This window comes from Chiloscyllium punctatum, chromosome 11 (genome assembly GCF_047496795.1).
Source record: "Chiloscyllium punctatum isolate Juve2018m chromosome 11, sChiPun1.3, whole genome shotgun sequence".
Lineage (NCBI taxonomy): Eukaryota > Metazoa > Chordata > Chondrichthyes > Orectolobiformes > Hemiscylliidae > Chiloscyllium > Chiloscyllium punctatum.
In genome coordinates, this window is record NC_092749.1 from 92,977,169 (window position 1) to 93,004,492 (window position 27,324).

The 27,324-nt window shown below is 40.1% G+C and overlaps 1 protein-coding gene across 3 annotated transcripts in view; it reads right to left on the reverse strand.

The window, feature by feature from the left end:
• Positions 1-27,324, reverse strand: part of galm (galactose mutarotase) — a 69,485-nt gene that overhangs the window by 21,291 nt on the left and 20,870 nt on the right. For all 3 annotated transcript variants that reach the window (XR_011961912.1, XR_011961913.1, XM_072581286.1), the window contains exons 3-4: positions 10,836-11,042; positions 1,188-1,269 (exon numbers count right to left, since the gene is read on the reverse strand). Coding sequence is in view for 1 of the 3 variants with exons in the window: in XM_072581286.1 (XP_072437387.1) it covers positions 1,188-1,269; positions 10,836-11,042 (289 nt within the window). In the remaining 2 variants the exon portion in view is untranslated. The remainder of the gene's footprint in view (positions 1-1,187; positions 1,270-10,835; positions 11,043-27,324) is intronic.

The following is a 27,324-nucleotide window of genomic DNA, read 5'->3' on the forward strand; positions in this document are numbered from 1 at the left end:
TGCCTTCAATTTCATGAACTTCAACTTTAACTAACAGTCTGTTATGGGGGACTTTATCAAATACCTTTCCAGAAGATCACAAACAACATCCACAGGTAATCCTTATCCAGTATTTCAGCTGCCCCATCAAAAGATCAATCAGATGCATTAGGCGTGATCTAGTCTTTGTAAAAAGCATGCCGGATCTCAGTAATCAAGTTTTCAAGGTGCCCAGAAAACCAGAGTACAGAGAACTGACCCCTCCCAATGTTACCCGGAAAGAACGTTAATGGCAAGCTGAACAGATGGAGAACAAGATTTGCCACCTACCAAAAGGGGGTGAGGATTGTGAAGGGATGGGTTTTAAAGGCCATGCAAATAATAAGGGAGGGATGCAATACCTTGAGTGCCCATGATGAGCCTTCCTTCCTGCGGTTTTAAACACTTTTTAAAAAGTGCAAGCTCTTCTGGCAGTGGTAGTGTCCCTCCATCCAAGCCAGGAGACCTGGGTTCAAGTCCAAGTTGCTCCAGAGGTGTGTCATAATGTCTCTGAACAGGCTGATTAGAAAATATATACCCACTCCCACCTACCTGCCCATGCCAGGTATTACCGTGTCAGCAGAATAACATTGGGCTCAATTGAGCTTTTTTGATTCACCCCTCGCCCCCCCACACCCCACCCCACCCCCACCCCGCCTAAGTTCAGTTGGCCCTTAATTATTTACATACAGGTTCCAATTTCATTACCGCACCCTCTAAGTGAGTTCAGAAATCGGTGGAAAGATGGTGAGCTATAAATCTACCCTATTTTACTTGCCCCTCCCCCAACAGCAATCCCAAATATGAAAATTCAGCTTGGCTAGGGGCATGGAATATCTAGCCCCCATTTCCACCAATTTTCTGACAATAGATGTTAGACTAACTGGTCTGTAATTCTCTGGTTTTCTCCACTATCTTTATCAGCACAATTTTCCAATCTAAATAAATTGTTCCTAGGTCTACAGAGCTCTGAAAGATCAGGGCACTTGCAATGTCCTCATCTATTTTATTTAAAACATTAAGATGAAACCTCCTAGTACTGGACAGTTTTTGGTGCCAATATTTATCACATTGTTACTTTGCTTAGCTTAATTATGGAGAATACTCCTGATTCAATAATTCCTAATACAGGAACCAAAATATAAATAAAATAACCTGCATATTCTTACCAGTTGGAATTGATGTTTTATCGACCGGCAGGTAGTTCTCTGCTTCTATAGAAACCTCATGATCATAGATATTAGGGAATCCCTAAATGGAGAAAAGAAAAAAAGTGAAAATTCGGATGTTAGAATATCTTCCTTAAGATAGAACACAGAACAGCATATTACAGGCCCTTCAGCCCTCAATGTTGCGCAGACCTGTGGAACCCATCTGAAGCCCATCTAAATCTATACTATTCCATTCTCATCCATACACCTATCCAATGACCATTTAAATGCCCTTAAAAAGTTAGTAAGTCGCCTACCGTTGCAAGCAGTGCATTCCAAGCCGTTACTACTCTGAATAAAGAAATTACCTCTGACATTTGCCCTATATCTATCACAAGGTATTAGACAGTATCTATCTATAGAAGGTATCTATCTACAGTAATTATTATAGTTCATGCTCAAAACAATCCATGGTCTCACCTCATTTTACCTATGATCAGAACTCACTCTCCCTCCATTTCTGGCCCCTTGCACATCCGACTGCCTACACCCCGTCATTAGGTAAAGACCAAAATGCTCTGGCATGCTTATTCTAAGCTGGATTTTTAAATGAGGTGTTCACATTAAAAATCCATGAAGATCCTGCGTGGGATCAACCCATCTAATACCTCAATATTTAAACGCTAAAAATTCCTCCTCAAACCTCCCCATCCTCCACCAATCTGTCCCTTTCAGGCTCTCCTTAAAATTTACCCAAGCTTATGGTCACAATTCCTAATGTAATTTTTATTGAATTGGTGGGAATTTATTTTCTGTGGAGCATCCTGAAATCTTTTGTTACATTAAGAGGTGCTACCTGAATTCAAGTTATTGTTTTACTGCACTCAAGGAATTCCAGAAATGGCAAGTTACCGTTCTCTCTGCGGATGAGATTATTTACAATTTACCTTGTGTATTTGGAATAGAAATGGAAACTATGTTGTGTCAAATGCAATAATTTATAAAACTAATATTTCTGGGTTTCATAGTAATAGAACCAGGAGTAGGCCATTCATTAAGATCATGGCTGATTTACCCATCATCTCAGCTCCTCCTATCTACATTATCCCCATAACTCTTAACTCCCCTACCATACAAAACCCATCAACTGTGTCTTGAATATATTTATTGAAGCTGTTTCTACTGCTTCCTTGGGCGGAGAATTCCATAGATTCACTACTCTCTGGAAAAAGCAGTCCCTCCTCATCTCTATCCTAAACCTACACCCCCTAATCTTGAGGCCACATCCCCTAGATCTAGTCTCACCCACCAACAGAAACTTGCCTGCCTCCACCTTATCTATCCCTTTCATAAATTTTGTTTCTATAGGATCTCCCCATTCTTCTAAAGTCTAGCAAGTACAGTCCCAGGCAGCTCAACCTCTCCTTGTAGGGTAACCCCCTCATCTCTGGAATCAACATGGTGAACCTCCTCTGCACCACCTCCAAAACCAGTATATCCTTCTTCAAGCAAGGAGACCAGCACTGTGCGTAAAGCTCCAGGTGCAGCCTCACCAACACGTTATACAATTGCAGCAGAATCTCCCTGTTCTTAAATTCAATCCTTCTCGCAATGAAAGCCAATATTCCATTTGCCTTTCTGATTACATGTTGCACCTGGAGGTCAACGTTTAGCGATTCATACATGAGCACACTTCTGTCCCTCTGCACAACAGCATGCTGAAATCTTTCACCATTTAAATAATACTCTTGACCTACTATTTTACTTCCAAAGTTGATAACCTCACATTTACTAATATTGTGCTCCATCTGCCACACCCTTGCCCACTTACTTTATCTAAATCTCTCTGCAGACTCTGCACAGTTTGCCTTTCCACTCAATTTAGTGTTATCACCAAATGTCACACTGTCTCCTCTTCCAAATCACATATCACTAACAGCTGCTGGCCCAACACTGACCTCTGTGGCACCAGAGAAATACCCATTTATTACAACTCTGCTTTTTATTGGTTAACCAGTCCTCTCTACATGCTAGTATATTCCCCGCAACTCCATGCATTATCTTATGGAGGAGTCTTTTATGTGGCAGCTTGTCGAATACCTTTTGGAAATCCAAGTATACAACATCCATCCACCATGCTTGTTACATCCTCAAAGAACTCCAGTACACTTGCCAAACACTACCTTCCCTTCCCGAATCCATGCTGTGTCTGCCTGATGGAACTCTTTCCATCCAGATGTCCCTCTATTTCTTCTTTAATGAAAGCCTCTAGCATGTTCCCGACTACAGATGTTAAGCTAACTGGCCTATAGTTATCTGCCTTTTGCCTACACTTTTTTTTTTTAAGACAGCGGTTTTTCAGTCCACCAGGACCTGCACTGAGTCTAGTGAATTTTGGTAAATTACCACTAACGCATCTACTATAAACTTCCACTATTTCCTTCAGCACCCTTTGGATACATTCCATCAGGACCAGGGGAATTTATCTACCTTTAGACCCTTGAGTTTGCTCATCACTACTGCTTTAGTGATAACAATTGAATTGAAGTCTTCATCTCAATCATTCTTTGACATGTTAGACACATCTTCCACTGAAGACTGACAAAATAGTTATTCAAGCCTTGGCCGTTTCAACATTACCCAATATTAATTTCCCTTTCTCATCCTGCAAAGCACATACATCTACTTTAGCCACCCTTTTTGTTTTATATAAAAACTTTTCCTACCTGTTTTTATATTCTGTGCTTGCTTACATTCATAATATAACTTTCCTTTCTATATTGCTTGCTTTGGGAAAACTTCAAAAAGCAAACAAAGAACCACAATCTTCCTGTTTCCCACTACTCTTGGCTACTTTGTAAGCCTGAGCATTTAATTGGATGCCTTCCTTTATTTCTTTGGTTATCCAAGGCTGGCTTTTCCTCCTCTTACTATCCTTGTTTTCGACTGGAATATACTTTCCTTGAGCTCTGTGAAAAATCTCCACTGTTCCACCATATTATTGGTGTTCAGCCTAATTTAGCCAACGCCTTCCTCATCCTATTATAGTCTCCCTTGTTTAAGAATAACACCCTTGTTTTAGATTATACTATTTCACCTTCCAATGTATCTGAAATTCTACCATAATGTGATCACTCTTTGAGAGGATCCTAACTACAAGATCATTAATTTTACCTGTGTTATTACATAGGACCAGATCTAAGATTGCTCACTCCCTTGTAGGTTCAGTAACATGCTGTTCAAAAAAAAGTTATCACGGATGAGTTCTATGAACTCCTCAACATTGCCTTTACCGATTTGATTCGGCCAATCAATGTGCACGTTAAAGTCACCCATGACTGCTGCCATTCCATTCTTACATGTCAGATATTTCTTGATTACTGTCGTCATGTGGATATGGTTTAGGGTTTCAGTCGCTGATTTGACTAGATCACAAATGTGAGGTACCAACTGGATGCCACGGTTTATTCCAGTTGGGGGTAAGGAATAATAACGAGGAATAGTCAAGTCCATACACATCCTGGGCATAGTCTTGGCCCAGAATTAGCAACAGTTTGTGAACAGACCATGCAACAACTGAACAGGGAAGTCCGGTTAGGCAAAGGAAGAGTTAACAATATTGGAGAAAAAACCAAGTGGAAATTCAAATCATTAAAATATCCACAAGGCAAAGGAACAATCATAAAAGTCTGTATTCCTGCAGCAGACTAACTTAAACTTGTGAAAAATCCTTGTTTGACAAATCCTGGTCAGAGACCACCAAACATTTCCTCTTGAACACTGATTAGAATATTATCGACTGATAACTTGATTTGAGCTATTATTGTCACATGTACCTGTGTACAGTGAATGTTTTGTTCTGCTTGCAGTACAGGAAGATTATATCATACAATGATCACAGGGTGATAGAACAGAGCAAGAAATACAAAGTTACAGCTACAAAGAGATGCACAAAAAGCAAGATCAATATTAGATTTGAAATTAGAGAGGTTCAAAAGTCTAATAACAATAGGAAAGAAGCTGTTCTTGAACCTGTTGTACTTGTTGAAACTTTTGTTATCTTCAGCCTGATGGAAGAGGTTGGAAGAGATTACAACTAGTTCAGAAAGGGTTTCTAGCTGCTCTACTGGGCAGAAAAATGACCCTGGGAGGTGTTCCCAGCAAGTGACTGATTTATTTTTGCATTAAATGATACAGCAAACTTTTTAAATCAACCAACACTTATAGGACCAAGAGTGTGCCAGTAGATCAAATATTCTGGTTGATCAAAAGGGCCATATAATATAAAAACCATACACCAAGTATCAGAAACATATTGCAGGGGGTATATGCATCACTGATAAACTTGATTTATAGCATAAATTACTTTAATAATAGTGCAACTTTGGCTTAAATAAAAAACTTAGTAGAGAGCACCTGCACACACATACACACAATACAGTAATCTTCCAGGATTTGAGTTACACAATTTTTGCCTTTTTCAGTTCATAAGATGCTGGTTAAAACAAAAATTGCTGTAATGTTTTCTTTTTTAAAAATTTGCTGCAAAAAAGCTGACTCATTAGGTATCAGCACTGGCTCAAATAGTGGCATGCATGCTTCTGAGCTTGAAGGCTTGAACCCCATTCCAAATGTTTGAACACAAAGATTAGACCAACAATTCAAAAGGATTACTGAGGGAGTTCTGTATAGCCAGAGCTGCCGAATTTTGAATGAGATGTTAAAGAGAGCCATGCGTGCAGCCACGTCCAAAATATATTTTAACTAAAAACTTTTCTTTTCTGCCTTTGGTGGTAAGCAAATTTTCCAACAGAGAAAGGTAATTACAGATTTGTAGAGGTGCAGGTCATGTTTCCAGCTTAAATGCCTCGGTCCCTCCTTGGTGACTTCATGGTATTTATTGTACAATCCCTGTAAACAGCAATATTTTTAAAAAAGAAAGGGATTCCCACAAGATCAACAGAAAGTTGTGGACAAAACTACATTTTAAAAATTACTGCAACAAATCAGACAAAGCCAAAGTGCCTCAAACATTAGTTGATGGGTGAAGGATATTTGAAACAAAAAGTCATTTTTATAATCAATACAAAGGTAAACTTCACATAGTTGCAAACTTTTGCATTACTTTTGTATAAATGAGGCACACAATCTCAGTCTTTCCAAATTAATTTCAGTTTTGAAGTATTTGATTTTCCACCAAATAACTTTAGTCATTAAGTCACAATCACGAGCAACTGTATTCCATTCAAAGTCCCAGTACAACATATACAATGCCAAGGCATACATCTATGAACCCTCTCTCTCACCCCTGTCATGACAGTCCTGATGGCACAGATTCCTCAGTGACTCCCTTCTCCAAGCCATTTAAGCGGTCAGAGAGCCATTATATAATCGAAACAGCAGCAATGAAATAGTCTAATCCACAATCTATTGTACCTAAATCTGTCCCTTTCAAGTACATAACACACCATTACAGTCTCTGCTATATTCTCAGAATATACCATAAGAAAATTCCCCCATTTGGGGAGAACATTAATTTCTCCTTCTCCTGATCCATTCATCACCATGACAACGTCAAGTCACGTGTAAACCAATTAATCTTCTTTCAGAATACACCCCAGTATACTTTGGTCTTCGAGGGATTATTGCACAAAAGTAAAATCCTGTTTTTTAAAAAAAAAAGACATTTTGTCAAAGCTTCTCATTTTGTTTCATCAAGACAATTTAGAAAAAATACCAATATATAGGGAAAACAACAGGCAAAACATGCATGAGAAAGAGTGCTGATTGGTTGACAAGTGGACCTGATTGGAAATTATGTTACCATGCAGAATTCACCATTTAGGTGATGACTGACAGGCTTTATTTAAATTTTAAACAAGACGTTGACACTGGTGGGTCAAGACATTTAAGTGACTGTCAGCTATTTTGTTGACTTGAAACAGATGCAATATGTATACTTTTTTTCTGCCTTCAAAAGAACATTGTCCTGTGCATTAATACATGTAGCTTCTGGGACATGAAAGTGTGCCATACTCTGAACCCAACTGGCATTTCTCATATTCAGCATAATTCTTAGCACACTTAGTAAATGTTGTCCAATCACAGAATCTTAGTCAAAACATGTGATGCTGGAAAAGCACAGCCAGTCAGGCAGCATCCGAGGAGCAGGAGAGTCTGTTTTGAGCATAAGGACACTGCCTGACCAGTTGTGCTTTTCCAGCATCACACACTTTGACTCAGAGAATCATATCTAATATTGGACCTTGTGTGTTGAATTTTGCAAGTGCAGGCTGGTTGGGTAAGATTGATGGTCATACCAAACAGTATCTTTGTTTGTTCTCAACTATGGAACCTGCAGCCTACGCACCCAGTGTCATAGACTACATTACTCACATGTGTGATAGGCAGAAGATGGTTTTGATTTGAAGGTAGCTTCCTATTAGTGGTGAACACCATTTATGCAGTTACTGTACAGTAGCACATGAAACAGCAAGCTTCATCTTTTGCTCAAACTTCAAAAACACAAACATGATGGCCCTCACATCCTATGACCAGTTCTGCAAAACTTAAATTGACCAAGTAACAGATGAATTATTACCACCAACCCTGAAAAAGTTTTCTATCATATGGTGAAGGATTCCTTCATTTTAGAACTTTGTTTCTACACTGTAGGGAAACTAATCTAATTTTTTTTTAAAATGGGCAGTGGCACGATGGTTAGCACTGCTGCCTCACAGCACCAGTGACCTGGGTTCGATTCCAGCCTCGGGCAACTGTCTGTATGGAAATTGTACATTCTCCCAGTGTCTGCGTGGGTTTCCTCCAGGTGCTCCAGTTTCCTCCCATAGTCCAAAGATGTGCAGGTCAGGTGAATTGGCCATGCTAGGTTGTCCATAATGTTAGGTGCATTAGTCAGAGGGAAATGGGTGGGTTACTCTTCAGAGGGTCAGTGTGGAGCTGTTGGGTCAAATGGCATGTTTCCACACTGTAGAAAATCTAATCTAATCTAAAGCCTCCATATAGGACATGCATATCAATAGCAATATTGTGCTGTTCCCTGTGCCCATTTGAGAGAACTAGCTTTTTCACCTATGTATCAATGTGAAAACAGGATGCATCATTGCCACCCTATTCAGATCATTCCTTGCTGTTGTGTTATTCCTAAAAAGCAGCTACCTCAGATTGCCCTGGAAGGATATCTCAGATATATGAGCAACAGGTGAAGCTAGCAACTTACCAGATAATCCTTAGATTGTAAGAATTACAGTGACAACCAATTTTGGATTGTTAATTAGGCTCACATTGTGACCTACTAGCACATACTAGAAACTACATATATTAACTCCCAGGGCTTTGCTTTTGTAGAGAGAACAGATCCATCCATTGAGACTGTTACAAATCAACAAAACACATGACAACCACTTTCTGGTTCATTTCTCAGGGAAATGCCTTGACCAGAGTCACTCTGCCCAGTTCAAAACCTAAACAAAGCCTGGTAAATAACTATCATTCATCATCTCACTGGTATTCGCCATCTCAACACCGCTACAATAATCCATTTGCTAGCCAATCAACATCTCTTCTCTCATACATGTTGTTTTCTTTTACTTTAGCATTGTCCTGATGGTTGAAAGATTAAAGGGCTCAGCAAAATATCTTTTTTTTAAAAACCTCGCAGGTTCAATACTACAGGCTTTTCCCAATGCACATGGGTCATCACCGTGAACCTAGGTTCACCCATAGACACTATCAGATTCCTCTGAAGATCCAGTGGACACATATTCCCAACACACACACACACAAGCCACTCTCTAACTAAACAACTTGGTTTGGGAGTCAGACAGAGGCCGCTCACCTCTCAAGGGGTCATCCCAGATATTCTGTTACATCCCGGTTATCCATGATGCCTGGCAAATTAAATATTCCTCCAGCACACATCATTCTTAAAATATTGATTTGTGGAAAATGGACACACCAGCAAGCTAACTGTTTGTTGCTTATTTCTAATCAACTTGAAAGATGTTGGTAAGTCACTTCTTGAATGGTGCTCCTTGAGATGAGGATATTCCCAGAGCCATTATAGCAGGGATACAAGCCATGGCCACTCACTTCTGCCACCACATTCCCCCATAATGGTCCGAGTTAGATCAGTGAAGAAGTGCCAGAGATGAGGAAACTGAGATGGGTGGATAGAAGCTAAAGATGCTAGAAATAGAACAGAGAGGTTAAAGAAAGATTTCAGAAGTACTCAAATTAAGAAGAGTAATTCAGGAGAATTCAGTTCCAATTGACAACGCCAGCAATGAGTAAGCACAGATTTAAGGTGATAAGCAAAACATGATGTCGTAACAAAGCAAATTTTCAGTTATGATCTGGAACGTGCTACTTTGGAAAGACATTGGAAACAAATTTAACACCAAATCTCAAAATGAAATTGAATGAGTAGTTGAAAAGGAGGGCATTTCTAGTGTTTGGACAAAGGGCAGGATAATTGGATAGCTCTTATAAAGAGCCAGCAGAAGAATGGCCTTCATCTATGTTTTCTGACTGTAAGACTTCATCATTACTCTATCACTACACCATGATAAGCAGGAGAGGCTCAGGGTCCAAACTTTGCTAGTCACCAGTTTTTATGACAATAGGTTGCGGGTCAAGTTGTCCGGTCTTGGAGAGGCAGGGCAGTACTCTTAACTTTCCTATTTAAGTCCACTCTCAGTATCGTGGAGGACAAAATCTAAATATAAAAGCTCAAGTTGTGTTTCCCAGGGTTCGGGATATTGAACTGCTAAACAGTGACGTGAAAAGCCAGCTGCAACAGCTAAGAATATTTTGGAGCACCTGTCATGAGCCAGGCGGTGCAGAAGGCTCTTCCAAATTCCTTGAACATTTGGCCTCTTCTCCTGCTCATTGTGATCCCTCAGTGCTGTGATCAGCCCAAACCCTCTTCTCCAACCACCAAACTTGAACTCCTTCCCTTACTATTATTGTGCTCCGACACTTCTCTCAGCATCCTGATCCCGGGCTTTCCCCCTCACTCTCTCTCTAAGGCCTAACGCTGACAAATATTGGACGATTGAACAGGGATCACTTAGAATTTGGGATTGGCAATTCACACAACTATATTAAGAATTATGCGTCACCCTGAGAAGAGCTCCCCAGCCTGCCCCCCCACCAGCCCAAACCTCTTACATTCCTTTGGATTAGTGGTGCTGGAAGAGCACAGCAGTTCAGGCAGCATCCAAGGAGTGGATGCTGCCTGAACTGCTGTGCTCTTCCAGCACCACTAATCCAGAATCTGGTTTCCAGCATCTGCAGTTATTGTTTTTACCTCTTACAGTCCTTGCAGACCATCCTAATAGTCCTCAGCTGTGGTCTCCTGTCACTGCTTTTAAATTTCGACAGGGTCTCCATGATCCCAAGACTTCTAGATTTCCTTTTCCCTCTAATCCCTCACCTTACCTCTATGAATAATGGGCCCTGAAATTCAAATAAATCCAAAACTGATGGACAATATGTAGCGAAGGAACTTCAACGGCTAATGGGACAAAAGGTCTGACTTATTAGGACCATCATGGGACTCTTATCTTCATTCCAGTCACTTCAATATTAAACTTCGACAGATCAAGCTACTGCAGTGAACTTGTTTAAGAAAATTGATCTTACATGTCCTGCCAGATTGAAATAGGAATGGTTGGTCAGGTTTACAGGGGTGGTCTCAGTGGTTTGGGCCTTGTAATTAATAGACAGCACTGCTCCATCAAGACTGTACGTCACACAGACTTTCAGCTCTCCAGGATACCCTTCTTCACCATCAGCACTTGTCATGGAAAACCTCACTCCATTTGATAATATTTCGGATGTCCAAAGCACCTATGAGAAAAATAATTTGAATTAAAAATGCATTCAATTGAAATGACTAATCAATGACAAGTCTAAAGAATAATGCAGTCCAAAGATGTGCAGGTTAGGTGGATTGGCCATGGGAAACTCAGGGTTGCAGGGATAGGGTAGGGGTACTCTAAACATCTAAAACTCAGGAACAGTTCCAGTTCCTTCCCCATGCTCTTGCAGCTAATCTCAGCCTCAACGCTTCAATGTCACAGAGCCATCCACTGCCTTCAGGCTTCTCCAAGCACCCAACTACTCACATTCAGCTCCAATTGCCCTCAGCATACACAGAGTCTTTTGAAGGAAGACAGCTGGAGGCTAGAGTCTGGACAGGATTCAGAGACTGCTGTTGCTTTCACAGGTACAGTGTTGGCAGCACTGGCTCTTTGCAGAAAGACCCACTGCATCACCTAACAAATCAGGCAATTGGTAGACTGTCCAGAAGCCTTCCTGCTCCAGCCTTAATCAAGGTGAAGGCAGGAAGGTGCCACTATATCCAGTGGAATTAAATGGCTCCCTTGCCACTAGACATACTACAGGGGACAGCACAAAACTCTTTTATATATCTAATACTTAGAAAAGATTTTGACATTCCAAACAGTAACTTCTAATAACCCTATGTCACAAGTGAAGAACCATCTGTACGTGGGTCTTGAAGTTATATTCAAGTTTAATTACAACTAAAATTAGGAACGTTACTCTAATCCTTCTAAAATATCACAACACAGTATTAACCGTCTAAAGAAGTGTAATAAAGTAATGCAATATATTTTAAAGGGGGAGGAAGGAAACTTTTCTTTGGTTTCAAAAACTGAATTTCTCTCAAACTCCCTTTCACTCCAGTGGATAAACAAAACAGATAATTAGTGATCAGGTTACAAGGCTGGTATGAAATAGACAGGGATGGGGAATTCCAATTGGAACAGACATCAATGTGAGTAGTTCACGAATGTCTGTCAGACTTGCATTTACTTATTGCCTTTCATGACCATTAATGTCCCAAAGTGCTTTACAGCTCATGAAAAACTTCAGGAGAGTTATCATTGTTGAAATATAGAAACCATGGCAGCCAGCTGACATAAAACAAAGTCCCATAAACAGCAACGCAACATTGACAGAGACCTGTTTTAGTGAAAAAATAAACATTATAAATATCACCTAATACACCAATGAGCTCTCCATTTTGGATTTTCTGCATTCAGCTGAGAGGGCAGTTAACTCAAAAATAAAGGCATCTCCAACAGTACTGTATTCCTCCAAGTTTTACATTGGATTGCCAGCTTAGAACATCTGTTCAAGTCAGTTGGCATGTGCTAAGTATAGAATTACTTATTTCAAACCTATATCTATATTATGTATACAGCATTACCACAACACAATCCGTAGATAAACGTTTTGCAGTTTAGTTATACCAGAGGTTGAATTACCAACTTTTTCACGCAGAGGGTGGAATGAATTGCCAGAGGAAGTGGTGGAGACTGGTACAACTACATTTAAAAGGCATCGGGATGGGAACATAAATAGGAAGGGTTTAGAGGGATATGGGCTAAATGCTGACAAATGGGACTGGATTAATTTAGGATGTCTGGTCAGCATGGATGAGTTAGACTGAAGGGAATGTTTCTGTGCTATAAATCTCCATGACTCTACTGTACACTGTTGCATGTGCAACATGATATGACTTGCTCTATCAGAAGATATCCATCATGGGATCAGATAAAATATTTCTCAAAAGTAATTTCCTGCCAGACAGCGTATTGTATCCATGTAGTGCTCATTGCAAACTTGAAACATAAATCAACAACTTGCATTTACATAATGTCCTTAAGACAAGTTCCATTTTGCTTCAGAAGGAGAGAAATACGAGACAAAAACTGACAGTGTTAAAGGACTAAGTGGTTACTAGGTTTGGTCAAAGGAGCAGGTTTAAGAGAAGGAAACAGAAATAGACAGTTAAAAGGAGGCAAATCCAAACCTGAAGTCAATGATAGAGAAATGCTTTATAGATTGGAAGAGCAAATATCACAAAAGTACTAAGTACGCATACACAATTCTCAAAGATGCAAGATCAGTTCGCAAATTTTAAAAAACAAAAAGGAAAACCTCTATTGATGATCTATTCTATTGCACAGCAAGGTCCTCAGAGGCATCAAGAAATTAAATTTATATGATACTACTTACATTGATCTAACATTTATAATGTAGACAATCATTCCACAATATTTCAAAGTTGCGATCAGGGAAAATTGATGCAGATCACATCAGGAGTCCATGGAACAGTGACCCAAAGTTTGGTCAAAGAGGTGGGTATTTGGGACTACCTAAAAGGAGACAGATGGAGACATCTAGAAAACAATTCAGGAGGGAGTACCAGAGTTTAAGGCCATATAGGCTGAAAAGACAGATACCCAGTTAGAAGGTGAAAGATGTGGGCATGGGGCATGAGACCAGAATCTGAGGAACGTGCGGATCCTGAATGTTGTCAGGCTCAGGGAGACTACAGAAATGGAAATGGATAAGGCGTGCAGGGCTTTGAACATTAGGAAGTATTGGGAAATTGAGAGTCAATGAAGGTCAACAGGAATAGGAGTGTTGGGTGAGCCGGAATTTGTGTGAAATAGGATAAAGGCTGTAGAGTTTTAAATTAACTACTTTAAACAGAATTTGCTCTTAGTAGAGATGCTTGGTAATCTAAAATGCAACAGTCTAAATAATGATTTGAGATCTTCTCTCCTTAACTAAAATAATATAATGTAAACACCAAATGGCGATCATAGACAGCACACATACTCGGTCATCAAAAGCACAATACACTGCAAGTGTGAAAGCACCTGGAACACAATGTACAGTAACTCAAAGTCTGTAACTGAGGTTCAGTTTGTTTACAAATAGACTTCGTTAAGTGTTAGTTAACTTTCTGACAATGCTCTACTTATAATGTAGATGTGGGTTTGAGCTAAGTAGTTCTATTTCAAAACAAAACTGCAATGAAGTGGCACAACATATTTCTGCAGCTCAGATCAGATCTATTTTTCAAGGGGTTTATTTAGTGCCCCCATTTTCAAACTGCATCAGCCAAAAGGAAGGGTTCAAAATCCCACATCGACGTAAGGTTGCAGCAATCCAGTGAGGTGGAACCTCAGATTCCAAATTTAGGAACAGATCAGTTAAATATGCTGGGTAGGTACACAATACCTGCACAGCCACAATGAAAGCCATCTGCCCCAATAAGACATATACCATCTAATATCTGGCTTCTGATATGCAGGTGACAGAAGGTTACTTTTTTAAAAAAGTAATGAATTCCAAATGGATCGAATTCTGGTCAGCTATGATTTAAGACCAGGAAACATTCAGCTTTGGCTGATAAATGTCAAATGCCAGACAACGTCCACCTCCAGTGAGAATCAAACCATATCCCTTTGATATCAAACGCTATTACCATCAACGAATCCCTCACCATCAACACAGCAAGAACTGTCATTGATCAGACGAACCAGTTACATAAATTGTAGCTTTAAGAGCAAATCAGAGCTGAGAGCTCTTATACAGTAACTCTTCACTCCCCACAGCTTTTCAAGACAATAAGTCACAAATATTTTGGAATATTTTCCCCTTCCCGTGATCAGTACGGCTCCAAAAACTTTCAAGATGCTCAACCCTCCAGGATAAAGCAACCCATTTTATCAGCACCTCATCTCTTGCTTAAAAATTCACTCCTTCCAAAAATGACACATAGAAGCAGCAAAGTGTGCTATATACAAGGTACTATATACAATGCAGCAGCAATGCAGCAATTCAAAGGTTCCTTTGACAGCACGTTTCAAACCCATGACCAGTACCACAAGGGCAGCAGACATATAGGGTGAAATCTTTCCAGGCACTGAACGCACTGGCATTGGTGAAAATGTAGAGAGAATTGCATGGGATCAGCAATAAGGAAATTCCCAATGGAAAGTCTTATTCTCCAAGCAAGTGTTGAATGGAGATTCTCACTCGTCAGTGATGAGAAGCCTATTTGCATGTATTAATGTTCTCATTATAAAGTCTTCTGGCCTTGTTGATGTGCAGTTTCTATTTTTCCTCCCACTTATAGAAAGTAGACAGTGACAATCCCCAACATGAAAGTCAGAGCAGTTACCTAATAACATTAGCTTGCTCCTCCAGCCCTTCCTCTTGCACAAAAGTGCCAACATCAAGGCAATCAACTGCATGCTCACCGCTGTCCACTGGGATCTCCATGGCCCTCCAGCAAAGTGTGCTACCAATTTCCCTCTGTTCAACATGCCTGAAACATTTGACAGGAACTGTGCTGTGCAAACAAAACCAGGCAAGTGCTTTACTGGGTGCACAACTAGACTTTAAAGATGACTTCAGTACCAAGAATCCTCAGAAGTCCTAGCAGTCTCAATAATTTGAAGAGGTTACTGAGAAAATGGATAAAGGCTGAGCAGTAGACATGTCTACAATGGACTTCAGCAAGGCCTTAGATGAAGTTCTGCATGAAGGACTAGTTAGTGGGGGTTAAATCACATGAGATCCAGGTAGAACTAGTCAACTGATACAAAATTGGCTTGATCATAGGAGACAGAAGGTGATGATAGAGGGTTATCAGACTGAAGGCCTGTGACCAATGGTACACCGCAAGGATCAGTGCTGGGTCCATTGTTGTTTGTCATTTATATAAATGACGTGGATGAAAACATAGGAGGCACGGTAAGTTTATGGATGACAGCAAAATTGGTGAAGCAGTGGACACTGATGAAGGGTTTATGCCCGAAACAACAATTCTCCTCCCCCAGGGATGTTGCCTGACCTGCTGTGCTTTTCCAGCACCGCACTCTCGACTCTGGTTCCAGTATCTGCAGTCCTCACTTTCTCCTAGTGAAGAGGAGTACAATGGGATCCTGATCAACTGGACCAATGAGCTGAGAAATGGCAGATGGAATTTAATGCAGATAAACATCAGATGTTGCACTTTGGTAAGACAAACCAGGGCAGATCTTTCATGGTTAACAATAGGGCCCTGAGGAGTGCTGTTGAACAGAGAGACCTAGGGGTGCAGGTACATTGTTCCTTGAAAGTGGCATTACAAGTGGACAGGGTGATGAAGGCATTCAATTTGCTTGCCTTCATTGGTCACAGCATCGATTACAGGAGTTGAGATGTCATGTTATGGCTGTACAAGACATTTGTAAGACCACATTTCGAGTACTGCATAGAAGAACTTTGGTTGGCCTGCTAAAGAAAAGAGGTTATTAGACCGGAAAGGGTGCAAAAAAGATTTACAAGGATGTTACTGTGACTCAGTCAGTTATGAGGAGAGGCTGGATAGACTGGGTTTTTTTTTCCCTGCTGCATCAGAGGCCGAGGGGGTCATCTTATAGAGGTTTAGAAAATCGAGAAAGTCATAGATAGGGTGACTAGTTAAGGTCTTTTCTCCAGGAAAGGGGAGTCCAAAACTATACAACACAGGTTTAAGGTGAGAGAGGCAAGATTCAACAAGGACCCAAGGGGCAACTTTATCACAGAGGGTGGCATGTGTATGAAACAAGCTGTCAGAGAAGTGGTAGAGGTGGATACAATTACAACATTTCAAAGCCATTTGACAGGTACATTGATGGGAAGGGTTTAGAGGGATATGATGCAAGCAATTGGGATTAGTTCAATTTGGGAACCTGGTTGGCATGGACGAGTTGAGCTAAAGAGCTTGTTTTGGTGCAGTATGACTTTGACAGTGGTAAGTACTTGCACGTGTGGCAAGTGGGAAAAATTGACAAGTGGGATGCCATAGGAGTGTGGTGCTTCGATAATGAGATGAATTTGGGAAGATAGTGAGAGAAAATTCTTTAGGGCTTGCAAAGTAACTTCCCAAGAAACTTACCAAAATTGACGTCTAGCCAATTTCTGCTTTTTCTTTTAAAAAAAAGCACATAGGAGTATCACCTGAAAGTTTCCCTACAAACCATGCACCATTCTGACTTGGAAACATACAAGTTTCCTCATTGTTACTGGAACTTCACTTCTAATGGCACTGAGTCTACCTACACCAAACAGACAGCAGCAATTCAAAAGGGCAGCTCATTACCATCTTCTTAAGGATATTTTTAAAAACTTTATTTCTTTATTTTTCTACAATTATACTAAGCCTGTAGTGCTGAACTTTCTAAAACATTTCTTTATTTTTCTACATCTGTAACTAAGATTTTGTACCTGGGTACTTTGTACCTAAGATGGCTCTGTGTCTGGTGACATTCTACACTTTTTACACCTGCCCTCTTTTCAGAGTTCATGTGACAATAAAACCTAAATCTAAATTTAGAATGGGTAATGAATATTGGCTTTGCCAGCAAATGAAAGAATTAAAATAAAACTTCAGTTCATTTGTAACACTTTCAGCCAAGTCAATGCTTTTGGGTTCAAATCCTACTCTAGTACTTAGGCACAATATTCAATGCTGACATTCCAGGTCAGTACAAAAACAGTACTGTGTTGTGGGCCTTGTTTTTATAGGTAACGTGGCCCAATGCTCTCTTAGATCACCACACAAAAAAAATCCCATGATACTATTTTGAACAGCAAAGAAGGTTCTCCAAACATCCTGGCCAATATTTATCTCTCAAATCAATATCACGAAAACAGATTATCTGAACTGGAATCTCAATGCTTTCTGTGGAGGGCTTCTTGTGCATAATTCTGTCGTTGCATTCATTACATTAAATCATTGACATTTCTCTTAAAACAATTAACTTACTCACCAAACTTGTAGACTGAGACTTTACAAAAAAAAATTCACTTGACTGTTACAGAAGGGGCAAGAAAAAGTTAATGTGTCCCAATATAGCACCTCCTACTCTATACTATTGTAATAGTCTTAATATTGGCAAATTACTTACCATGACAAGTAAAAAGGCCAAGGGCAAAACATTTCAATTTGGAAATCACAGACTTGCAATAAGTGCAAAACTTTCTTCAATGTCAATTTCCACTCAGGGGTGCCTCAATACATTTTCAATACTCTTGCTCTACAAGGTATATTCTTCGTAAGACACCCAACACAAGGATACAACATGATTTGGAGGTGCCAGTGTTGGACTGGGGTGCACAAAGTGTACAACCACCTGTTGAATGAACAGCATTCTGAAAGCTAGTGCTTCCAAATAAACCTGTTGGACTATATCCTGGTGTTGTGTGATTTTTAACCAAGGATACAACAGTTTCAACAGCTGGATTTTTAAACACCTCAAAAGGACTTCACTGCACATAAAGTGCTTTAGCATTTAAGATTGTGAAAAGTGCAAGACAAATGCAAGGCCATTCTTTTCCTTCATGCTACCTGATTATTTAAATTACATTGCAAAAAGAAGTTTTGAAAGAAAGCGTTAACCTGTGCAAATCTATATGCAATAGAGCGGAAGACGCTGAGGTTCTTTAGCCACAGACAACATGCAATACTTCCTTTGAAGCACAAGATGAAGCAGATAAGGACACAATCTTTGTCTTATTTCCAAAGTAAAAACGACAACAACAACACTTAGTTAAGTTGTCATATTTCTGATTGAAATTGGCAGCACCTCACTCACAAATACAAAAGGTTTCCGTGCTTACCTAATTAAAACTTCAACGGTATCTGCTTTTTAAAAGATACCTACTCCCAACTGATCTCGATACAGGGTTGTGATACAAAGGTACAAAGAACAAAGCAATATTCTCCATAAAACAACAGATGATATCAAGCTACCCAAGAAATTATAGATTAGACATAGAGATCGAGAACATAGAAATTGAGAAAACTAAAGAGATTATCAGATTCTGCACAGTGCACAGTTGAGAAGCTCCAACCTTCATGCACCTCCCTCACTTGTCTCATTTGGCTCCTACTACTCCTCCTGATCAAGGGTTTTTGGAGGCTGGAGATCAACAATTCTTATAGCTAGTTACTGAAGCAGAGCTATAGGAACTAAATTAGATCATTTAGCCCCTCCGTTGGAACATGAGTAAGCCCTTTGGTCCTTAAAGCCTGGTCCTGCACTCAGTCTCCATTCCAACTTCTTGTCTGTCCCCAATAAACCTCAATTGCCTTGTTTAACTTAGCCTTGAGTAAATTAAATAACAGAGTTTCCACTGTCTTATCTGGAAGTGAATTCCACAAACTAATGATTTGGAGTTAATTTTTTTTCCCTTCCTCTTCACCTGAATAATGAAGACCTCTTACTTTTAAAATTGTGCCCTCCAGCATTCACCACTATTTGATTAGATTATAGCTGATCTGGTTGGCACTCACCTCTAGTCAAGTTCACGGAATGCAGACAGTCAACAAATCAGGATCTTATCAAATGGCAGAACAAGCTCTAGAGACTGAATGGACTAATCCTTCCTCAAATTTGTATGTCACTTTGTATGTTTGTCTGTATTAAGAAATAAAGATAAAACTGATCCAATTCTTTTTTGAAAGATATACTGAATCTGTATCCATTATTCTATCAAACAGTGCACTTTGTCTTCATGTTGCCTCTGCTTCTTTTTACAATTCATTCAACTTGTGTCATCGCATTGTTAAACCATCAGCCACTAGAAAAATTTATATTTACTCTACCTAAATCTTTAGGATTTTAAATATCTCCATCAAATCTCCTCTTAATTTATTCTAAGGAGAGCAACTCCAGCTTCACTTCACTGTAAACATACTAGCAAAAGTATTCTGCACCCTCTTCAAATCCTTTGCACTATTTCTAAACCAGTGTCTAAAATTAGATTTGGGTGCATTAGAATATAGCTGTATATAGTACAAGCACAAATAGTGCTCTACACCTCTATTTATAAAGCCCAGGTTCCCAATACTATGAACCGCTTTGCTAAATTGTCATGTCATATTTAAAGATCTATACAAAGCCACCCACGGACCCTTTTTACTTTTTTTAAGATTAGATTACTTAGTGTGGAAACAGGTCCTTCAATCCAACAAGTCCACAGCGACCTGCCAAAACACAACCCACCCAGACCCATTCCCCTAACACTACGGGCAATTTAGCATGGCCAATTCACCTAACCTGCACATTTTTGGACAGTGGGAGGAAACCCACGCAGACACGGGGAGAATGTGCAAACTCCACACAGGCAGTCGCCTGAGGCGGGAATTGAACCCAGGTCTCTGGCGCTGTGAGGCAACAGTGCTAACCACTGTGTCACCATGCCACCCCTTCTTTCAAGTACACTCTTAAATTGTATCATTAAGCATATAGTGTCTTCACGCTCCCTAACAAAATACATCATTTCACTTTTTTGTGTTGAATTCCTTCTGCTACATGTCATCTCAAAGTCTATTGCTCACTTTCTCACCATTTCCTATATTTAAGGTAATTTGCATATATCAAAATATAATTGGATATAAATCCAATTTACTAATGCTTAGCAAAAACAGTGGTACTCTAGTACTTAACCTTAGGAAATTCCAGTGTATACCTTCCTTTAGCCCAAAACAAACCACTCATAACAAATGCTTTCTAATTTTTGCCAATTTTATATCCCTACTGTTACAGCTCATTTTATGCCATCAGCTTCAATTGTTACTGATAAGTTTGAAGTGTCACTCCATCAAAAAATGGTTGAATGTTCATATAAATAACAACTGCACTGCCATCATTTATCCTTTCTGTTAACATATTCAGCCACAATATGATCTCGCAACTCCTATACTCAATGCTCTGACCAATAAAGGAAAGCACCTTCTTCACGATCCTATCTACCTGCGACTGCACTTTCAAGGAACTATGAACCTGTACTCCAAGGTCTCTTTGTTTAGCAACATTTTCCCTATTGGTTAGGCCACTTTTGGAATATTGTCTGCAATTTTTGTCTCCCTCCTTTCAGGAAGGACACTGTGAAACTTGAAAAGGGTTCAGAAAAGATTTACAAGGATGTTGCCAGGTTTGGAGGATTTGAGCTATAGGGAGAGTTTGAATAGGCTGGGGCAGATTTCGCTGGAGCGTCGAAGGCTGAGGGGTGACCTTGAGGTTTACAAAATCATGAGGGGCATGGATATGGTAAATAGACAAGGTCTTCTCCCCAGGGTGAGGGAGTCCAGAACTGGAGGGCATAGGTTTAGGGTGAGGGGGGGAAAATTTAAAAGGGACCTAAGGGGTAATCTTTTCACGCAGAGGGTGGTGCATATATGGAATGAGCTGCCAGAGGAAGTAGAGGAGGCTGGTATAATTGCAACATTTAAAAAGGCATCTGGATGGGTATATGAATAGGAAGGGTTTAGAGAGATATGAGCTAACTGCTGGACTAGATTAGGTTAGGTTAGGATATCTAGTCGGCATGGATGAGTTAGACCAAAGGGTCTGTTTCCGTGCTGTACATCTGACTCAAGTCAAATATAACTTATCCAAAATAAACCCTAGCTCTCTTTTATCCATCTACAATTGTGGAAGTGGCTACTAATATTTTCCTGCTTGTTTCTAAATGTTTCTCCATGAGCAGACCTAAATTCACTTGACTATAATTGTCATACTTACCCTTTGCCTTGTCCTGAACAAGGCTGCAATCCTCCAATTCTTTTGGAACCACCTCTATATAAGCAGCAGAGGAAGATGCTCTGAACTTCTACCCTTACTTCCCCAGCATATGGCACACCTGGCCTGGATAACTTGATTCTAAATACAGCCAGCCTTGCACTGCCTATTTTTACGGCATCCAGTATTCCAACCTCATTTAGCTTTAGCAATATCTTCTTCATTGGTGAACACTTCTATAGAATACTTCTCAAAAATCACAAATCTGTTTAGTATCTCAGTCATGCCATCTATCTCCACCAGTAGACTGTCTTTTTGGCCCTTCATAGGCCCCAGAACCTGTCTGATAACACTTTTACTGCTATTATGCTTAAAGATGCCCTCTGTTAGATTTCTCCTTAATATGCTGAAATTATCTTCCTTTAGTTAAGTATTTTACTGGGGTGCATGATGGCCTAGTAGTATTATCACTGGATTGTTAATCCAGAGGCCCAGGCTCTGGTGACCAAAGTTCGAATTCTGTCACAGCAAATGGTAGAATTTGAATTCAATTTTAAAAATCTGGAATTAAGAGTCTAATGACTATGAATCCATTGCCAATTGTTGGCAAAAACCCATTTGGTTCACTAATGGCCTTAAGGAAGGAAGCTACTATCCTTACCTGGTCTGGCCTACTTGTGATTCCAGACTCTCAGCAATGTGATTGACTCTTAACTAATCTTCATTTAATTTAATACAATGGTCACTATCGGCTAGATGCTCCCCAACTTTGACAATCACCAATTCATCCATCACATTCCTCAAGACAAAATCCAGCCATACTTCCTTCCTCATTGGGCAGAAAACATATTGACCAAGAACATGCTCCCAAACTTCAGAAATACCCTTCTCTACCGTTAACAAAACTACTATCCCATTCCATGCTGGGATAGTTAAGTTATCTCATCTTATCATCATGACTCTATGCACTTGTGTAATTTCTTTGCAAGCCTGTTATTTTATTCCCTTCCTACTATTCAGAGACTTATAAAATATAAGTGGTGTTGTGGCTCCTCTTTTTTTCCCTAAATTCCAAGTAAATAAATTATCCCCTTAAAGGCAATATCTCTTCCAAACACAAAGGTTCACAAATACAGCTGACAACACTGGATCTACTTCAGTACCACCTCTCTTCATCACTGATTTGTCACACTTCTTATCTGACCACTAGTACTAAATGAGTACAAACTTTCTCCAGTTAACCATTGAAAAGACTGAAACCATTGCCTTCCATCTCCAAAAACTCCATTCCCTATCCATTTTTATCCCTTTTCCCAGCAGTTCTCTATACACATCTGCCCCAGCCTACTTTCATCTCTATCATTCACAAACTCAGATCTGACCTCAGAACATCTGCTACTGAATTCTTCACTAAACACTTCCTATTGCCTTAACAATTACCACATTCCCCTCATCGACTTCCAGCCTTTTACCTTCCACAACCTTCAGCTTAATAATCCTGCAGCTCATATTCTATGCTTTAGCACCCCATCCACCCATTACAGTTATATGGGGCTGGTTTGCAAAGCAGTGTGATGCCAACAGCTTGGGTTCAATTCCCACACCTCCATGAAGGACATTACTTCTCAATCTTCACCTCACCTGAGGTGTGGCAGCCCTCAGATTAGATCATAAGACCATAAGACATAGGAGCGGAAATAAGGCCATTCGGCCCATCGAGTCCACTCTGCCATTCAATCATGGCTGATTGGCATTTCAACTCCACTTACCCGCATTCTCCCTGTAGCCCTTAATTCCACCAATCATCTCTCTAACGACAGAGCAGCCCTATAGCCTGGTAAGATTATGGTGGCTTGACCTGACACCTACATGCTTCCTGGCCAAACTGCCTCTCAGTCCAGCAAGACCTCTGTACTACCATTTCATCCTTGATTCCAAATCCCTCCATGATCTCATCCCAATTTTCTGTGTAACTTTCTCCAGCCCCACAACCTCAAAGATCACTGGTTCTCCATTTCTAGCCCCTGATACAATCCCGATTTTAGTCACTCCATTAGTTGAGATCATTTTCATCTGCTAGGGCTCATACTTTTGGAATTTCCTCCATAAACATCCACAGTTTCCTTCAGGATAAATGGCAAAATTATCAAAAGCCATGTGTGGAGAAAGTATTTTTTTTAAAAAAAGGTGCATTTAGGATCTTAAGTGCATTTTGTAAGTGTGTGGAGAAGGTAGATTCAATTATGGCTTTCAGATAATTATCCAATTTCCTTTTGAAGAGAAAATATTTGTAGGCTACGGGGAAATAATGGGAGAATGGGATTCTTGTAGACAACATGAATAGGACGATTTGTATGTCTTCAGATTGTGCCGAAACCATTCTGCATCCATAAGACACTCCCTGCAGAGATCGGAACCAGGTGGATTTTATTGACTACGAGATCCTTGATTGGGGTTGTTAACCTGGGTCAACCAGGGAGCCGTGTCTGACTGATATAAACAGAATATTCAGAATCCCCACACTTCAGGGACCCATACCAAGCTGGCTGGCCACATGTAGATAAAGGGTGACTTGGTGACCTCTGCACAGTTATTTCAATCCCTAAAATCTAACTTTTCAATCAAAGGAAGATGATTTGAGGTGACTAGTTAAAAAGACAGAAATAGATACTGTAACATGGTAAGCCTACAGGACTAAGCATACCCATCACAGAGAGATAAATACCACACATTGATTGGATTGAGCAACCTCTTCCTGCACTATAATTCCCATTATTGTTATAAAACGTATTTTGTCTCTTTTACAAAGAGAGCAGAACGGCGGCTCAGTGGTTAGCATTGCTGCCTCACAGGGACCCAGATTAAATTCCAGTCTTTGGCAACTGTTTGTGTGACGTCTGCACATTCTCCCAGTGTCTGCGTGGGTTTCCTCTGGGTGCTCAGTTTTCCTCCCATAATCCAAAGATGTGCAGGTCAGGTCAATTGGCCATGCTAGATTGGCATAGGGAAGTGTAGGTTAGATAGATTAGTCAGGGGCAAATATAGGATAGGGAAATGGGTCTGGGTGGGTTACTCTCCAGAGGGTCGGCATGGACTTGTTGGGCCAAAGGGCCTGTTTCCACACTGTAGGAATTCTAATTCTAATCTTAATTTAAATGTAGACCTAATGGTACTTTCAAAATATTAAGTTGTGGGGTTAGGATGATCATTTGCGTCTTCAAACAAACATTCAGTTCTCCAAATTGCAAAGAAGCACAGATAGCAGACTACAGCATATCTGCTATCAGTGGTGTTCCTGTAATGGGAAAGTGCATTCTATTCAGTTTTCTATTTTAATATTAGTTTGTAAGAAACCATGTATGTACAAGGCAGAGTGGTTAAAAGCATACAACTCAAGCACATCAGCTACATTTAACTTATACAACCACAATGACTCAAAGCCACAGGCGCTCTGACTTAAGTACTTTTTGCTACTTTGTTACCCAACAATTCCAGGAGTGAAACATCAAAATAAAGGTATGACACCTCTTTGCTGCTAACATATCTGCAGTTCTTCCCACATCTCCTGCACAATGACTGAAGAAGCATGCCAATATAGTGTAGACACCTACCAATAGCACTGGGATATAAATGGGGTCAGATAGATCCGTTGGCTGGATGGCTGGTTTGTCACCAACAGTGCAGGTTCAGTCCCTGTGCCGGCTGAGGCCACCATTAAGGTCCTATCTTAACAACCTCATCCATCACCTGGGGCATTGTAGCCCTCAGGTTAAACTCACAACTAGGCTTCCCCATCTAATGAGAGCGCAAACCTATGGTCCTCTGAGATGATAGCAACTTTACCTAAATGGAGGAGACTCACAATGGTTGGGTCTGGGTGAGTTTTGAGAGGATTTGTAGCTCCAGTTAAGGTTCTGGATGTAGGTTTGTTCGCTGAGCTGGAAGGTTCATTTCCAGACATTTCGTCACCCTACTAGGTAACATCTTTAGTGGGCCTCAGGCAAAGCACTGTACATGATTCCTGCTTTCTATTTACATGTTTGGGTTGGTGTTGTTATTTCCTGTGATGTCATTTCCTGTTCTTTTTCTCAGGGGATGGTAGATGGGGTCTAACTATGTGTTTGTTGATAAGAATTCTCACGCATGTCTCTGTTTGGCTTGTCCTAGGATGGAGGTGTTGTCCCAGTTGAAGTGATGTCCTTTCTTATCTGTACGTAAGGATGCTAGTGACAGAGGGTCATGTTGTTTTGTGGCTAGTTGGTGTTCATGTAACCTGGTGGCTAGTGTTACGGAACATCTAGAAATGAACCTTCCAGCTCAGCGAGCAAACCTACATCCAGGTTGGGTCTAGTTTTGATGCTGGATTGACTTGACATTGAATCTGATTTAAGAACATAGGAATAGGAATAGCCAGTCAGTCCACTAAACTTATTCTGCCATTTAGTGAATTCATGGCTAATCTAGGTCACCCATCTACTTAACTTGGATCATCCATGTCCCTCAATGCCATTACCTAACAGAAGTCTATCAAAACAAAATGATTAAGTGAGCTAGAATCTACTCACATTTGTGGGAGAGAGTTCTACACTTTGCATGAAAAGCTGCTTCTTAATTGTCACAACCAAGCAAGGAGGAATGAATGCATCCCCCACTCTTCAACCTTTTCAGCTGACCACAAGGAAGATTTAATGATTTTTTTTAGCATGCAGCTCTACCTCACCTCAATAAAAATGTAGTTATTTAGTTCACACAAAATATTACACAGCCAGTTAACAAAGTTTTCTTGAGTACAAGCAAGAGGAATCTTATTACTTTCAAATACTGATAAAATTAATAAAAGACATAACACCAAAACACGCATACATACAAAATTAAAGACGTAAGAGCATCCACTGCAAAGGGGAGGAAAGAAGATCCTCCATAATGGGATAACTTTCTTTCCTGAATGGCCTAACTGTTATTTTAAGGTTATGTCCCTTTTACCAAATCAACCCACCACGAGAAAGGGTTTCTCTTTACCTACTCCATAAATTCTTCTTCCTTAAGACTGTAATCAAACTTTCCATCTACATTCCAAGGAATACAAGTTTCACTTGTGCAATTTCTCCTTATATTCTAACTTTCAGAATTCCAATAACATACTAATAAGTTTATTCTATGCCTGTCCAAAGTTGATACTTTTTTTAAAGGTGTGATGCATCCATCTCTAAATATTTCCTGTACCCAGAGATTTGCATTATGATAGCAAAGTCTTTTCTCCATTATATTCTTGCTCTCAACTTGTAAAGGCCATACTTTCATCATGGCAGGACTCTTATCAGCATTAACGCACAGAAGGATCTTGGGTTCAAGCCCACAGGCTCCCTGAAAGTGGCCATTCAATTATATAGGGTGGTAAAGGAGGCATATGGCATGCTTGCCTTTTTTGAATGAGGAATTGAATGCAAAAGTTCAGATGTTATGTTGCAGCTTTATAAGGCTCTGGTTAGGCCACACAGGGTATTCCATTCAATTCTGGTCGCCACATTACAGGAAGGATGTGGAGACTTTAGATAACGTGCAGAAAAGATTTAGCTGGATGAGAGAGTATGTGCTATAAGGAGAGGGGAGTGAAACTGGTGTCATCTTCTCAGAGTGGAGACTTGATAAGAAGTCTACAAAATGAGATGCATAGATAGGGTTGACAGTCAGAATGTTCTGCCCCCAGAGTTGATATGTCTAACACTAAGGGGCATGCATTTAAGGTGAGA